The following is a 17154-nucleotide window of genomic DNA, read 5'->3' as shown; positions in this document are numbered from 1 at the left end:
ACTCTGACAAATAAATAAAATCTTTTAAAAAAAGTAATAAAAAGAAGTTTGAAAGCAATTCATATTTTTGAATTGAGTACATGAACAGAAATTTGTTTCAGATACTATTAAGCTGAAAAAATATGTATGTGAAGAAAAAGTCAAAGTCAGGAAAATACTTAGGAAGCTGTTAAGTGGCTCACACTAGACCTAGTGAATGGCTCATTAACGTGGTTTAGTTGGGACTAGAAAGGATAAGTTGGAGAGGAAGAATACTTTGCACTGTTCCTAAATACCTTCTTGTTGAGATGTTCTCAGTTGCCTGTTCTTACTTAGGTTTTCACAAAATTGGTACTCTCTCTAGAGTCTAACGTGTTATTTTAGAAATGTAAGAGTGACGGAATTTTTCAAGCCATTTTCTTGTGCATTATGAATTATGAATTCTCTTTTTGTGAACTTTTGTGGCTTCGAGGTTTATGATTATGATTCTCTAGGGCTGTGGCAGAGATTCTCAGGAGCAACATGCATTGAAGCACTATATGACACCAAGATCTGAACCTCATTGTCTGGTTCTCAGTTTGGACAACTGGAGTGTATGGTAAGTTTCAACTCTTGTGCCTATCAGTTGACTGGTAACTATTTGAAATATTGGGGAATGGAGGTGTTTAAGGAGCAAGAAAGTTTAAATTTTTGTAGAATTTGTTTAAATACTATCACTTTCAGAAGACTTGAGAATGTGATATTTGAGAACCTTTTGCTTAGTATTGTACACACATAGAAATTGTAGCATATAGAAGACATGAATCTTCACCTGTTTGTTTTTCTTGCTTGTGATATTATAAATGGCATGTGGTGGGTTATTTAAAATTTGGAACACTGAGAACAAATTTCAGATGAACTGAGAATATAGTAAAATTTTGGCAATGAATTTGCATGAAGATAAATGTCAGGCTGGTACATGTATTTCTTGTAACATCAAAACAAATTTTCACATCTTTAAAAAACATTTACACAGCCGTGTTCACAGAACATCATCTGTCAATTTTAAAACTTCTGAATTTTAATGATGTAGATCTGTATTTTGAAATATGTGTAGAAAAAACTTTTGACTCTAATATTGTAACTAGCCATTTCAGTAAAATGTTTGGAGTTTCCCCATAGTATTTGTATGTAACCACAGTTCTGGCTAATTTTACTAATAGTAAACCAGAGTTAACATGGGTAATCTTCTTCAAGAAACCACAGAGTTTTTATTTTCATTTTCTTTAATGGAATAATTTGGTGGTTACACATTTTGGGTTCCAAGAATTATAATTTGTCCCCTTTTTTGGTTGTGTTTGTCACTTTTCTTTTCTGTGTTCTTTTGGGACACAGGTGTTACCTATGTGATGATGAGGTCCAGTATTGTAGTTCAAACAGATTGGGTCAGGTGGTTGATTATGTTAGAAAACAAGCTGGTATTACAACTCCAAAATCAGGTAAAATCATTTGTTTCTTAATGTACACTGTAATGTTAACTTAATGTATCTATTTAATGTTAACTTAATGTTAATTTAGCTTAATTATCTAATGTATAATGTTAACTAATGTATCTTTATGTATCCATTAATGTATCTGTACTGCTCAGCATTACATATACCTGAATAAAATGAATTATGGTTGATTTCAAACAAACTTTTTGGTTAAGAATGTAAAAACATTGGGAATATAGATTACTATACTGTGTTGGAAGGGAATCTGAGAAATCATCTAGTCAGAGTCTGTGATGAGTCTGAATAATGAGCAGTGATGCCCTTTCTGTAGGGGGGAGCTTGAGAGAGGCCTGCCTCATACTGAATTTATTTTGTTACATTTGTGTTTGGATAATACAAAAGTGAAGGCCAGATATTTCTCAGCTTTTTTTCATGCATAGTTAAGTTGGTTGGGTTGGCATACATCATCTGCTTTAAACTTGTTTTGATTTTTACAGTCACAGAAGTATCTTTGCCCACCCAGAATTACTTGTTCTTAACTTCAGGGTTCATTTTTGACCTGTTCATTTAAAAATGTATTTCATGTCCACATTCTTTACTTGATTGCTTTATACTCTAATTTCATAAGGTAGGATGTGCTCATTTATTAAAAAACGTCTTGCAGTAAAAAGGGGAAGGTTTATACCAAACATACAGTGTTTGGTTTCATTTGTCAAACTAATGCTTCCATCACTTTCAAATATTTTTTATTGGTTTTTCTCTTGTGATGGTAATTTACTTACATTTATTAGAAGACAATTAAAATCAAACAGATGGGAATAATGATGTTAGGTAAAGTTTCACAAATTCTAGTATTCTGTCCCAAGTATAACTTTGCATTTGGTATAGTTGTATCATACATTTTGCTGAATCTCTTTTTTCTTCCCTTTTTTTCCCCTTAAAGCAGCAAAAGATGGTAACATTGAACTTGAAAATAAAAAATTAGAAAAGGAGAGTAAAAATGAACAAGAGCGAGAAAAAAAGGAAAACATGACTAAAGAAAATCCTTCCACTAATCCTGCTTCCCAAATAACTGTGAAAGGACTCAGTAATTTAGGAAATACATGTTTCTTCAATGCAGTTATGCAGGTGCCAATGTTAATTTTTTTCCCTCTATAAAACTTTTTTTCCTCACATTATAGGATGTTCTTGCATACTTCTTACTTATAGTATTAATATTTTTCCCCAAGTAATTTATTTCTGGGTTTTCGAAGAATACTTCAGGACTGTTGACTTTATATGACAGTAAAACACTGTGCTAAACATTGCGTGCATTAGAGTTCAAAATAAACATTGCCCCTGGCTTCAAGGAACTTGTACTCAAACATTGGGGAAGCACAGGATAACCTAGTACAGAAACAAATACCTACTTACAGGTGGTGGTAGTGGTAATGTAGCTACTTCATGTTGGATAGTAGGCAGTGCCCTTTTGGGGTGATGAGTAAGCTCTGAACTGAAGAATTTATGAGCCAAATAAAGTGGGGGGAAAAGAGCGTGCTGCTACTTTTTGTTTCCTGAGCGAGATACAACAAAGAGTGCAGTGTTGATAGTAATTTTCTGTTTTGATAGAATAGACAGTTAAACTGTTTAAATATTTTAGTGATAAAGTAAGTATTTGATTTGCTTTTAAATAATTTTCCTTTTCTTTCCATCCCATATTCCAGAATTTGTCACAAACACCGGTGCTGAGAGAACTACTAAAAGAAGTAAAAATGTCCGGAACAATTGTAAAAATTGAACCTCCTGATTTGGCACTAACTGTACGTACTTAAAGATTTTCTTTTACAATCAGTAATTCTCCTCTCTGAATATCTGCATTCTAAATTATTTTAAAGAATTGATGCTCATTTTCACCTTTTTTCACTTGTTTTGTTTGCTTTTACTTTAGACTACTGAGTGAAACATTTTCAGGCTAATAGATTAAGCCTTTAGATTTATTTGCTACATGTATGCAATGTTTTGCTGTGCTCTGGTGTTTGGTGTCATTCTTGGGAAAGCTGTTGATAGGCATGAAGCCCTAGGCATGCATTATTATTTTCAACAGCTTTTCAGGTGGCTTAAATTGTGTGTAGTAAAATGAATTTTATCCTGTCCATTTTTATTATTCACATTTTGCTCTGGCTCTTTCAGTTCTTAGGTGGTTTACTCCTGATACTCTAAAACTAAAACAGTAGAACTGATTTTTTCATAAGTAGTCAATGAACAGAAACTTTCTACATCTTTTGATGTACATTTTTTGAAGTTTTAAATGTGACAGCTCTATCAGAAACACTGGCAATAGCAGTTGATTAGCTACATTTTGGTAACATAAATGATTCCAAACTTTGACTGAAGAAAGTAATTTTTATTCCCATATTCAGGAACCCTTAGAAATAAACCTTGAGCCTCCAGGCCCTCTTACTTTAGCCATGAGCCAGTTTCTTAATGAGATGCAAGAGACCAAAAAGGGAATCGTGACACCTAAAGAACTCTTTTCTCAGGTCTGTAAAAAGTGAGTATCTGCTTTGATTTTGTTTTCAGTGCATCAGTAAGATGCTGAGAAATAATATGAAAAACTCAATAGCATTAAAGTCAATCCAGTATATATATTACAGCATGGTTTATTTCATTTGGATTAAAAAACATGAACTTCATGTGAAAATTAAATCTACTAAGGGTGTTGTCAAACTGAATGGAAATTTTGAGAAAGTAGATTACTCTGAGATTTGGAATGTGATCCTAAGATTTTGTAAAAATAGTTTCATATTTTAGTAGACTCATCATTGTTTTTCTGTCTTTTCTTCTTTTTTTTCTGTAGAGCAGTACGGTTTAAAGGCTATCAGCAACAAGACAGCCAGGAGCTGCTTCGATATTTATTGGATGGAATGAGAGCAGAAGAACAACAAGTTAGCATATTTTGACCAGTATAATTTATAATCCCATCTTCATTAACTTGTCCGGAATTTAACATCTGAAGGGTTATTAAAGCAATGAAAACGAGTTATTGAGGCCATTGTATTTAAAATTTTTTTTTCCACACCAGTGTTTTCAACTGGTATATTTTAATCAGTAGAATGAATGTAGAGAATTAGAAATGATTCTCCTTTTCATGATGCTCTGTTTTCCTTGGTGGTTAGGGCATTAATATTCTTTAGGAGTTCTATTCTATTGTACTAGCCTATGCCAGGAGAGCTCCAGAGTATTGGAAAATGTTTCTCCCCAAACAGTTTCCAGTTGCAGTGCATTCTTACTCTTACTCTGAGTGTGATTTAACACAGCTTTTTGAGTCTAGGAAGTATGCTCATTTTTAAGAGTCAGAGAATGTAGTTACGTTTTTAAATGTTTGTAAATTGCCAGATGTAAAGTAATGTATTTGGGGATGTTGAGTGTAATTAATAATAGTAATATGAGTAATAACAAGGGATAACTGGTGATGACATTTATTTTGCTCTTATTTTATATCAAGCATTGTTTTTAGACTCTTATGTGAATTATTTTACTTGGTCCTCCCAACCTTTCTCTGAGGTGGATGCTGGTAATCATTTTCTCATTTCATAGACTGTGAAGCTAGGGTGTAAGTAAGATTCAGGACCTGGTTCAAGGTCACTCCATAATGGTGGCTCTCGGCTTTGAATGCTGGATTCCCCTCTAGCTCTCATTTAAACAGTCTGCTTCTAGGACATAATATTTCAGTGGTCTTTCCAAAGGAGGTGGGCATGGGCTCAAATGCTTTGGTTTGAATAGATTAAAATCTTAAAGTAAGACAGTGCCTTTGTGCAGGGGTTAGTGATTGTTTTGTAATTTTTTTAGCTCCTTGAATTAATTTCAAAAATGTGATCTTAGAAATAACTAATTTTTATTCAATAAGTTTGGGGAGCTAATTCTTGATCACTTTCTTGACTTGATTACATTTTTCTAAGGAAAATAACTATAAAACTTTAAAAATTTAATAGTATATATATATCCATTTTATTACTTTTAGAGAGTGAGTAAAGGAATTCTTAAAGCATTTGGTAATTCTACTGAAAAATTGGATGAAGAACTAAAAAATAAAGTTAAAGGTAATGTCTGACTTTTTGAACTAACACACTATAGTTGAATTCTTCTGTAACTTAGGACAAGATTGCTGGCACTTTTATTTCAAATTCAGTTATTAACATAATTTTTCTTTATCACCATTGATTTTAGAAAAATTATTTATACTCCAAAGGGGAATATTTTTGAAAAATTTAACTTTGGTGTATTTTTATGCAGTATTATAGTGAAATTTAAAAAGATAGAGCTAAAATGAGATCACAGTTTTATTTTTCAAAAGCTTACACAGTTGACACTTGAACAATGCAGAGGTTAAGGACACCAGTTTCTTCCCGTCCCCATTCCTACACAGTTGAAAATCTATTTATGACTTTTGACTCTCCAAAAACATAACTATTAATGGCTTACTATTGACCAGAAGCCTTACTGATAAACTAAGCAGAAAAGTAACATGTATTTTTTTTGTAATATGTATTATGTATGGCATTCTTACATAAAGTTAATTAGAGGAAAGAAAATGTTACTGAGAAAATCATAAGGAAGTGAAAATACATTTTTAGTACTGTGCTGTATTTATTGAAAAGATTCGCATATAGGTGGACCCACAAAGTTCAGACCCACACAATTCAACACAGTGTTGTTCAAAGGTCAACTATATTTCTAATGAGCAGTGATATGTAAGTTACACTTGTCTGTGTGAATTGTTAATAGCTGGTTTGTTAATCATGGAGCCAACTTCATTATTATTGTGTGGAATTTAAAGATTTAACACAGACCAGTCCGATAGAACTTTCTGTGATAATGGAACTCTTCCATATTTATGCTGATACAGTAGCCACTAGACTCATGTGGCCATTTAGCTCCTGAAATGTCACTGGGGCAATTGAGGGGCTAAATTTTTACTTTTATTTAATTTTAATTTAAAGCATCACAAGTGACTAGTGGTTACTATATTGTAAAGCACGATTTTTTGTTTTGTTTTGTTTTGTTTTTGTGAGGCTTGAATGCAGGACCCTAAGATCAAAAGTCAGGTGCTCTACTGACTGAGCCAGCCAGGCATCTCTTTGAAGCACAGTTTAGAATCAACACATAGCCCCTGTTTGCCTCCGTAGTGTCCTTTAGGGCCAGGCCAGTAGCAGAGAGAATCCTGGCGCTGTTGTCGTCAAGTGTGTTTCTGTATAAATGGACACACTTATCATTTGAATAAGGCTTATATATTTTATGTATTTAGAAAATTGGGTGGCCAGGTGGTAAAATTGTCTTATTCTAAACTTACAAAGATTATTTCTGGGAACATAGAAAAAATAAAAAGAAGATTTTGCCTGAAACATTTTCCCAGTGTTTTTTTTGTTTTTTGATTTGATTTTGAATGGAGTTCAGTCTTAGAGTTTAAAAGTTTATGGGCATTCTCTCCTAAGTTTGCTGCTGAATATTATTAGAGTGGTAGAGCTAGAAGTGGTCTAGAATATCGTCCAGCTTGGCCCCATCTGTTCATTTTACTAGTGGGATATTGATATGTAGAAGGTCTCACTGACTTGCATGGTTTATTTTCTACTGACCAGATCTAGGATAAGAACTTTTTCTTTTTCATGAGACATGATTGTGTTAAATTGTGTTATGCTCAAAAGTGGAGTATTTGCTGCTGACTACGGCATAAAAATAAAATGGTAATTATGAACAGAGAAAACTTGTGGGATAGGAAATTAAAAATACAATTTTAAGGTTAGATAGGTAAGTAAATAGTTTTAACTTATTCTGTTAATTATATGAGGGTAATTGATAAACTTTTTTCCCTCTTCTAGATTATGAAAAGAAAAAATCTGTACCAAGTTTTGTGGACCGCATCTTTGGTGGTGAACTAACTAGTACAATCATGTGTGATGAATGCAGAACTGTAAGTTGATGTAGTGTGGACTGGATTTATTCATTAATATTAATAGACTATATTTCATCAGTTGTGTCTTTCAAAAACAGAAGTATCTAGTTTCATAAGGTTTTCTCTGTTAGGCTGTACAAATCTTCATAGTTCTTTCCTGGGACTGTGAGCACTCCTTATGTCTGAAAGAAGTTAGTTTAACATTTTAAGTTACTTCTCCTAACCCAAAGCCCTCAACACTGTAGTTTTTTGTTTTGTTAAGAATTTATTTTAAAATGTAACCCCCCACCATAATCTTACTATATAATGTCTAAAACAAATCTTTTCCTTCCTTTTTACATTTATCTGTTTTGGTTGATTAAGGTCTCCTTGGTTCATGAATCTTTCCTTGATTTGTCTCTACCAGTTTTAGATGATCAGGTAAGACCTACTGAGTGTATTTTGTTTAAGATTTTTTTCCTCCCTGTGTTAGATTTTATGAGGGAAGCCTTGTCACTCTTTCCCAAGTTTGCACATTAGCCCTTGGAGGAATTTTTTTGAATGTATTTGAGACAGAAGAATTTTGAAGATTTGAATAGAAATTGGGGTAAATATTATTTTATTTTAAAAAAGGATAGATAGTGTGTCTAGAATTCTTTATAGATTATTAGCTTAATTGGTAGACCTATAGGGAAAGTGTTTTCTTTATACTAAAAGTTACTATTTTTTTTCGTTATTTAAGACTAAACATAAATCCCTTACAGTCTTCATTCAGTTCATACATGTTAATAGATAGTATCTCAGTTTTAAGCCATATTAATTCGGCTTCATCAACTAGTGGTTGGAAAAAAGAAAGCCTGTTACGAATATCGGATAAATTGTTATTTAACTTCATATGAATTCAGGGTCTGTTTAATCAGTGTTACTTAGTGATTAAAGTCTTACCAAATTTACTTTATTTTCTCTTTTTCTAAAATTCTCATTTACATGGAAAGAAGGAAAAGAATAAAAAGGAATGCCTGTAGTGGGACAAGTAAATCACTGAGAAACAGCGCAGTTAGAAAGGGGCATAATTACTGTAGGAAGCAGCACATATCTTAATAAAATGCATGATATTCTTTTCAACTTCACTGGCATGTGAAGTTGCCTTTTTTACTGTTTTGTTTGTTGGCTTGTTTTCTCAGTATGTAAGATTGCTTTCTAGTATTTGAGATGAATGAGTTTGTCCTGGATATATTTTCAAACATTGAAGAAAGTAAATCCAATATGAAATAGGAGTAGACAAATATATAGGTAACATGAAATCTCTTCACCAAATAGTTGTAAAATTTTATTTTTGGCTCATATTTTAAGAGTGGTAAGAAAAGCATAAATGATAAAAATTTGAAAAAGACGATGGAAGATGAAGATAAAGAGAGTGAGGAGGAGAAAGACAATGATAGTTACATCAAAGAAAGGAGTGACATTCCATCGGGAACAAGTAAGCACTTACAGAAGAAAGCAAAGAAGCAAGCCAAAAAGCAAGCCAAGGTGGGTAACTAGGAAGAAAACTATGCTTTTCTAATTTTATATTTGCAACTATTGAGTCTGAAGTCTGAATGACCAAAAGAAAAGGTTGTGCTTTTGTTTTTTTAAATCTTGTATTGCTTGTGAGAAGGAGAGAGCAGGAGCTGGGGTGGGGTGGGCGGGGAGAGATGGTAGTGGGTGGAGAAAAAGAATCCCAAGCAAGCTCCATGCCAGCCCAGCATGAAGCCCCTTTTGGGGCTCTATCCCATAACCCTGAGATCATGACCTGAACCAAAATCTGGAGACAGGTATTGAACTGACTGAGCCACCTGGGCACCTGTACTTGTGAGAACTTTTAGGAGTTTTAGTTCATTTTTAATAATTTTTTGAGTTCTTAATACATTGACTTTCAAAAATTTAAAAATATATAAAGATGCCCAGTGAAAGTACCCCTCCAACTCTGTCCTTTCATGACATAGATAACCACTTTCATTAGTTTCGTATGTGTCCTTCTGGAGTTTCTTTTGAAAAATATGGTCAAATACAAATATAGTCTTTTTTCCTCCTAATTTTTTTTAAAAGATTTTATTTATTCATTTGTCAGAGAGAGTGGGCACAGGCAGACAGGCAGGCAGAGGCAGAGGGAGAAGCAGGCTCCCCACTGAGCCAGGAGCCCAATGTGGGACTCGATCCCAAGACCCTGGGATCATGACCTGAGCCGAAGGCAGCCGCTTAACCAACTGAGCCACCCAGGCATCCCCCTCCTAATTTTTAAAGAAATTATACACACTGTTCTGGATCCTGTGTTTTGTTTCTGCTTAGTTGGATTCTTGGAGATTTTTCCACTTCAGGACACAAAGATTCTGTTGTTTTAAACAGCTATATAGTATTCTGCTTTATAGATGTACCGTAGCTCATTTCACTGTTTCTCTATTGATTTAGGCTGTCTGTAGTCTTTGCTCTCTAATAACCAGTGCTGCAGTGAATAATCCTATACCCCTGTCATCAGTACGGCACATTTTGAGAAGAGGGATGGCATTTGTAATTTTGATAAATGTACCTAATTGCCCTCCACAAAGTCTGTAACAATTTATATTCTCACCAGCAACAGTGAGATTTGCTGTTTCTCCTTAACCTTGACAGAAGTGTGTTATCAAACTTCTGGATTTCTGCCGGTTTCATAGATGGAAAATAATTTCTCAATGCAGTTTATTTTCCATTTATTCTAATATAAGTATGTTTTTATGTTTGAGCCATTTGTGTTCCCCTTTCTTTGCAGTATTTGCTTATATCCTTTCTCCATTTTTCTTTCATGTTCTAACTGTTTGTAGCTGAGGGAGACTGGAAAATGTTTGTGTCCTGTGTGTGTCCTTCAGCCTTCTGGTATTACAGATTAGCCGCATGGGGACTGTCATTTTACCTTGAGTCTGTAGGCATTCCAGTGACAGTAGTGTTGATGAAATGCCTTTCTCTCCACTTTGCTTGTAAATAGGCTGCAAATGGCAGATCACAATGCTTTTAGGAGGGAAGTCCTTTATTGTCCTCTGTTTGTGAGGCTTCCTTGCTTCCTCTCTAATTTGGGGCCATTTATTTCCTGGGATGTTTTCCTCCATCCTGCCCAAAACAGTCCTGTACTTGTGCATCCTGGAGTTTTCAGTTTGTTTTTTTCTTCCCTCAGTACAACCTTGACCTGATAATCATGACTCACATGGATACATTGCTTCCTGCTCTCTTTGTAGTCAGACTCCCCACGTGGTTCCCTACTTGGCTGCTTGGATTTGGCAGTTTCTGTCTAGTCTACTACCCTGTCTTGGTCACTTCCCTTAGAACACAGACTACATCTTGCATGTTTTTATTTGCCCCCCCGCCCCCCCCCCCATGTCACAATATGTTGATGATTGGTGATAGTTTATTCCTGGTTTCAGTGAAAGAACTTTCTTCATAATTTATTTGATCCCTGATAGTAAAGGAGCTTTTAGGATCAGAATTCTGGGAGTGCACTCTTCCTTATAAGCTTTTTGATAAACAAGAAAACCTGATGTGGTACATGTATGCCTTTCTTCTCCTATTTTTTTTTTTCTTCTTCCTTTTTTTAGTTTTATTTTTTAATGTTTTATGCTTTTTGCACAGAACCAACGAAGGCAACAAAAAATTCAAGGAAAAGTTCTTCATTTAAATGATATCTGTACCATTGACCATCCTGAAGATAATGAATGTGAGGTTGAAATGTCACTTCAGGGAGAAGTGGATGTTAAATCCAGCCATATTTCAGAAGAGGAAATTATACATAAAGAATATTGTGTTAATCAGAAAGATTTGAATGGCCAAGAAAAAATGGTAGAAAGTGTAACTGACAATCAAAAATCCACAGAAGAAGTAGATAGGAACAATGTCAACATGGATAATGACCTGGAGGTCTTGGCATCTTCTCCGGGTGACTGTACTAGGAATTTAAATGGTGCCTATCTGACAGAAGGGAGTGGTGATGTGGACATTTCCAGTGGTTTCAAAAACCTTAACTTGAATACTGTTCTTCAACCTGATGAAATAAATATAGAGATTCTGAATGAGAGTCATTCTTCTGGGCCCATGGTATATGAAGTCGTAAATGAAGATCCAGAAACTGCTTTCTGTACTCTTGCGAACAGGGAAGCTTTCCATACTGATGAGTGTTCAATCCAACATTGTTTATATCAGTTCACCCGAAATGAGAAACTTCGAGATGCAAATAAGCTGCTTTGTGAAGTATGCACCCGGAGACAGTTTAGTGGACCAAAGGCAAACATAAAAGGTAATTTAGATTCTCTCGCTGAAAGGGAAAATAATGTTCGGGGGCACATTTTGCACTGAACAGGTAGAATACTGCTATCTTAATTGTATCGGGATTTGCACGGCATCAGTAAGTTCCCTCCCCTGTGTAATATTTTAACAGAAGATTGAACAAGCAGACCGAAGTGGCTGATACTCTGTGGCAGCCGAACAGCAGATATAAGTGGGACAGTTTGCTCTCCAGCACCTCTCTCTGGGGGTGAATCATCCCACTGAGCTGTTATTGCAACAGGCTCCTCACAGATAGTGGCTCTCTCTTAGTCTGCTCAGTTTCCTGTCAGCATTTGTGCTGGCCCTCCTCTCCCGCCATGCGGGGAGCTACACTTCATTTCATCTGTGCGCTCCTGTGACGTGCCCAGTGCAAGGTACTGGGAGGACAGTGCTTTCTTCTAGTCTCCCTCAAATATAGAACAGAAAAATAGTGATAATTCTCTTTCTCCCCACCCCCATTTTTTGAGCTTGGGTAAGTGGGATAAGGAGGGATTGTGGAGTCCTAAGGATTCTTACTAGAATTATCGAAATTCTAGTAATTTTGTTGTTGCTATATTTTGAATTACAGCAGTAAAAATGTGGGAATTTGTGGTAATTTTTACTGATACCTACAAAATGTCCTTGGTTTTGCCTCTTGGTCCAGAGAACCCAAAATATTTATTATCTGGTCCTTTCCAGAAAGTTTAAAGATAAATCGATTGTGTTAGATGCTTAAAATGATACTATAGCAAATGTGAATGCTCTAGAAATCTAAAATGATTTTCACATTGTTAAAATTTCTTTCTTTAGGAGAAAGGAAACATGTTTATACCAATGCGAAAAAGCAGATGCTAATTTCTCTTGCTCCTCCTGTTCTCACTCTTCATTTAAAGAGATTTCAGCAGGTACCCCTTTTTAGCTCAAATTTGTTTTAAATATGTAACACTTGCTTTGTTATTATCTTACCACATTACTGTGTTTCTTTGGTTTTCTCTTGTTTTGTAATTCTAATTTTAAAAAAATTAAGAAATAACCTGGGCATGACAAAAGCTTAGATGAAGACGCCTTTCAAGGTGGAGACACGTAGGCATAATCGTTCCTCAGTTTTATTAGAACGCATGTTGTCTTTTTTAGTAAAATTAGCATCTTCCTCTAAACTTTTTCTCAGGTTAAGAAAAAAAGTCCAGTTTACTAGCTGTATCTCACAGTTAAGAAAATTAGTGATACTATTTCTGTTTTGGGTGTGGTACCTTATTTTTACTGACCCTTCATAAAAAGACATTGATACCTTGGATTTTCATCATTTTGGCGATCCTGTCTTTTCTGGAACACTTTTGTTGTAAGCAGTACAAGTTTTAAATTAAGTTCCAAATTCCCAAAGTACCTTTACAACATTTTCCCTCCAGTGGCTGGTGTACAGGTTTGACTAGCTGGGTGGGTCTCCATGAACCAAGCACTAACCTTGGTTAGAAAGGAGGCTGAGAGTATGTGCTCCACAGAAAAGTATTCTGCTATTGCTGAGTTTTAAGCACTCAGAACTCTGATCTAATCTGGCTTTTCTGGATGGCTAGAGCAGAAACAACTGAGAATTTTCTCAGGGGAGCAGCTTTCTTTTTTTCTCTTTTTTCCTTTTTTCTCTCTTTTTTCTTCCTTCCTTCCTTTCTTTTTCTTTCTCCCCCCTCCCTTCTTTCTTTTTAACTCAGTTCCACGAGCCTTGTGTGGAGCCCAGTGTGGGGTTTGTTTGAACTCACACCCCTGAGATCAGGACCTGAGGTGAGATAAAGTCTGTGGCCATACCATCCTGAACGTGCCGGATCATGTCTGGTTTGAGATTGAGTCTGGCACTTAACCAGCCGCACCACTAGGCACCCCCTGGGAGCACATTTCTTAATGTGTTGGGGTGTGTGTGTGGTGTGCACTTAGCAGAAATCATTTAATGGTCAGAAAGAAAAGAGTCTCCTGAGAAGACTGAACTAGGGTTGGGTGTTGGTGGTGTTTTGTGCATCAGAGTAAGACTACAGTTTATTTAATGTGTACAGCTTTTCCAGGAAAAGAAATCTATTATCTCTCCTTTTTTAGGCTGGTTTTAACCTACGCAAAGTTAACAAACACATAAAATTTCCGGAAATCTTAGATTTGGCTCCTTTTTGTACCCTTAAATGTAAGGTAAGTGAAAGTGATCTTTTTGGGACGATCCTTTGAAGGGAAATCATAGCTTATTTACCAGATACTCCAAAAGTAACTCACTGAAGTATGAAGTTGATAAGAATGACTGAGTAGAATGGGTCTTTGATCTTTGTACCATTATAATTTCAAGATCTGTGATGAATCATTTTGAATATTAGGTTGTTAAATTTAGTTCAACATTTTTTGAATCTCTGTTACTGTGGCAGACATTGTCTTGGGAGCTGAGGGCACAAGACTAAAGATCAGCAGGTAATTAATTTCAGTTTAATATGGTTGAGTGTTAAGACTGGTATACACAGAGCGGGGTGGTATGCACTTAACCGTATGTTGGTGGGTCAGGGAAGTCTGCTCTGTGAAGTAGACCACACCTCCACCACTACTTGAAGAAGGAGTAAGAGTTAGTGTGATGAATCAAGAGGAAACAAGTTTTTCAGGCAGAGAGAACAGAACAGCTGGTGCAAAGATGTATAAAATGATGGGGTGGGGACTAGGGACTAGCAGTATGAGCAGTTGTAGAGCTTGCAGTACAAAGCCGAGAGCGCACCAGGAGGTGAAACCAGAGAAGTGAGGTGGGAATGAGGCTTGGAGGATTATCATGGTGAGGAACTTGGGCTTTCTTAAGAGTGTAGTAGGGTGCCACTAAAGAGTTTGAAGCAATGGGGTGACATAGCCAGATGTGTGTATTACACAGGTTACTTGCTGAAGCATGGAGGAGGTTGGATTTTAAGAGGAAAAGACAAGAGAGGCAGGGTCTCCATATTAGAGGAGGTGAAGATGTTGAATTTAGTCAATGGTGAGGACTTCAACTAGGTTAAGAGAAGGCAAGATTGCAAGAGTATTTTAGGAGGAAAAATTAACCAGACTTAGGATTGGATTGGTTTGGAAGATGAGGAAGAGGCCTTGAAATGGATAGTAAGGGTAGCACAAGAGGCGTTGAGCATGACTCCTGAGGCCTGGATGAGTGACGAGGCAGCTGGGCCAATGGGAGTACCATTAGCTGAGGTAGGAAATACAGGAAGAAGAGAGGTTGGGAGGTGGAGAAAGGATAATGAGTTTGGTTTTGGATACATTTAGTTTCATGTATTTTTTAAAATACTCATGAGGCTTTGTTAAGAAAACATTTGGATGTACATATCTGAGGCCTGAGCCCTGAGGCAGGGAGGTGAGATATGGAGATAAAGATTTGGAAATCAATACATTGGTGGTTAAAACAGGATAGGATCTCCTGTGTAGAGCACGGAGAAAGAGAAGAGATGGTTAATGACAACTCTGGTGAGCATCAGAGCCTAACAGGCATATGAAGAAGAGGATGACACTACCAACAATCTCAGCAAATCTCGGTGTTGAAGAATTAGGACAGAGAAACTATAGTATTGAAGCGATAGATTCCAAATACCACAGTACCAACATTAATAAAGTTTTTATTGGCAAAATTTGAAATGATAGAAATTCTCTTTTTCTGCCTCCCAATTTAGAACTCTTCCAGAAAGGTATTTTAGAGCTGGTGGGGAAAGTGAATTGTTATTTTCATTTTATCACCATGGGGCAGGGCCACTTTTGCTGGTAAACAGAAATACCTATAGTTGGATTAGTTCAAACACAGGGTCATTAGGAATCTATTATTTGCCTAAAATGTCATTGCCCTGTGTTCAAGTTTCAAGGAAAGGACGAGGGGGCCTCAGTGTCAGAATATCAGAGAAAAAGAAAGTATTTGTGGATTAGATGGTATAGGGGTCATGGTAAATTTTTAAAGAAGTGTTGGTGACTTGAATGAGAATATTGGAAATAAAGCCTGTAGATACATCAGAGGCTTTATTGAAAAGGAAAATGGTGGACCAGTGATTTTGTTAAGCCTGGGAGACATAAGTAGATTGGTAAGCCAAGAGTAAAATTTACTCCTTGAAGATACAGAAAAGAGAGAGAACTGATTGAGCAGGACCCTGGAGGAGAGAAGAGCTTAGTAACACTAAGTTGGGAGTATGGTCTCTGAACAAAAGGAAGAGATACTTTATCTTCTTGAGAATAGGCAGCTTAGAGTTGAATAGCTTGTTATCTTGGTTTTCCTAAGTGGGAGGTGAGATCAACTGCAGAGATTAGTAAAGGGTTGGGGCATAAGGAGAGGCTAAAGAAGTGGTGGAAGTGTGGGCCAGTTGCTGTGAAGGCAATCTGTGGAACTAGAGAGCTAAGGAACAAGTTACAAGATCATAGTCACACGGAAGATCCCAGTTAGTCCTCAGTAAATTTACCAGTCCACAGCTCCTAGCAATAGCAGCTCTCTGGGTGTGGGGAATGGAAGGGGTTTGTTTTTCTGATCAGTCAGTGTGCTCGCAAAGCTGGTGGAGTGTGTAAGATGATTTGTAAGACTGATGCATGTGGTCTAAGTTCTCCAGCTTTAACGTGCATATGTCACTTGGGCATCAGTAGGTCTTAGGTGGTGGTCTGTGCTGCTGTTCCATTGCCACTTTGAGTAGTGAAGACACAGATTTGATTGGGGAATGAGGCCAGGAGAGGCTTCATCAGCCAGGAAAAAAGGACTGGAACATTCAGTTAGGTTGGAGAGAGGGGAGGCAGGTGAAATGAAAACTGGAAGAATGGAAGGAATTGTGGGCTGAGACTAGAAAAATAGGAAGATTTGAAGTGGAAGAGTTTGGAGCGAGGATGCATTGTAGAGTTTAGTCCTGAGTGTGGCAGCTAAAATGGGATGGCAGCAGAAACCCTGGGAAGGAGAGCAACTCTCTGAGGAGCAGACAGGATTTGGGGCAAAGTATGAAGTTTTCCAGTGAATAGGGGGCCATAGATGTAAAGAGATGATAGTTTGGAAGGACAGTGATGCACATTCAGGATTTTTTACAAGAGAACCTAAGTTGGAAGTTGTCTGAAAGTGGCCCCCAACTCAGAGAATGCCTTTCCCTGTCACCAGTCTGCCCTACTGCATGTATATATAGTATCTTAGAATGAGCAGCCTCCATGGTCTAGATGGTGAAAGTGAACACTTGAGAAGTTGAATCTCTTAAGGGACATATATGAATTTAAGGGGGAGTTTTTTAAACGTGAGCCTCTTGATCTAAAAAAGTCTGGGGAGGAACTGGACTGGTAGAGCTATTGAGTTATTTTGCAATTATCGTATAGAAACTGGCAAGTTCAATTATTTAAGTATCTGGACCAGGAAACTGCAATTGCAAGTGGCCTCAGGTTTATGATTCTAGCAGAGAAACAGCAATGGTAACTTTCTAATAAAAAGCAATAAAAACATCCAGCCATGGTGTGACACTACTCAGTAGGCTAGGTAAAGGTGGGGAAAAA

General features: G+C 36.5%; 1 protein-coding gene across 13 annotated transcripts in view; it reads left to right on the top strand.

Annotated features, from left to right (window-relative positions):
* The window catches only part of USP16 (ubiquitin specific peptidase 16), a 29505-nt gene that overhangs the window by 11513 nt on the left and 838 nt on the right, over positions 1 to 17154 (top strand). For 7 of the 13 annotated variants that reach the window (XM_080827339.1, XM_080827344.1, XM_080827349.1 and 4 more), the window contains 13 exons: positions 474 to 577; positions 1354 to 1457; positions 2395 to 2579; positions 3155 to 3250; positions 3851 to 3981; positions 4288 to 4375; positions 5452 to 5530; positions 7307 to 7398; positions 7744 to 7800; positions 8713 to 8889; positions 10996 to 11656; positions 12475 to 12569; positions 13744 to 13830. In XM_080827339.1, coding sequence (XP_080683465.1) covers positions 474 to 577; positions 1354 to 1457; positions 2395 to 2579; positions 3155 to 3250; positions 3851 to 3981; positions 4288 to 4375; positions 5452 to 5530; positions 7307 to 7398; positions 7744 to 7800; positions 8713 to 8889; positions 10996 to 11656; positions 12475 to 12569; positions 13744 to 13830 — 1956 coding nt within the window. The remainder of the gene's footprint in view (positions 1 to 473; positions 578 to 1353; positions 1458 to 2394; positions 2580 to 3154; positions 3251 to 3850; positions 3982 to 4287; positions 4376 to 5451; positions 5531 to 7306; positions 7399 to 7743; positions 7801 to 8712; positions 8890 to 10995; positions 11657 to 12474; positions 12570 to 13743; positions 13831 to 17154) is intronic. The other 6 variants (XM_080827340.1, XM_080827350.1, XM_080827346.1 and 3 more) reach the window with 1 other exon arrangement.

This window comes from Martes martes, assembly GCF_963455335.1.
Source record: "Martes martes genome assembly, chromosome: 1".
Classification (NCBI taxonomy): domain Eukaryota; kingdom Metazoa; phylum Chordata; class Mammalia; order Carnivora; family Mustelidae; genus Martes; species Martes martes.
Note: the sequence above shows the minus strand (reverse complement) of the source record. Positions and strands in the feature narration are given on the sequence as shown.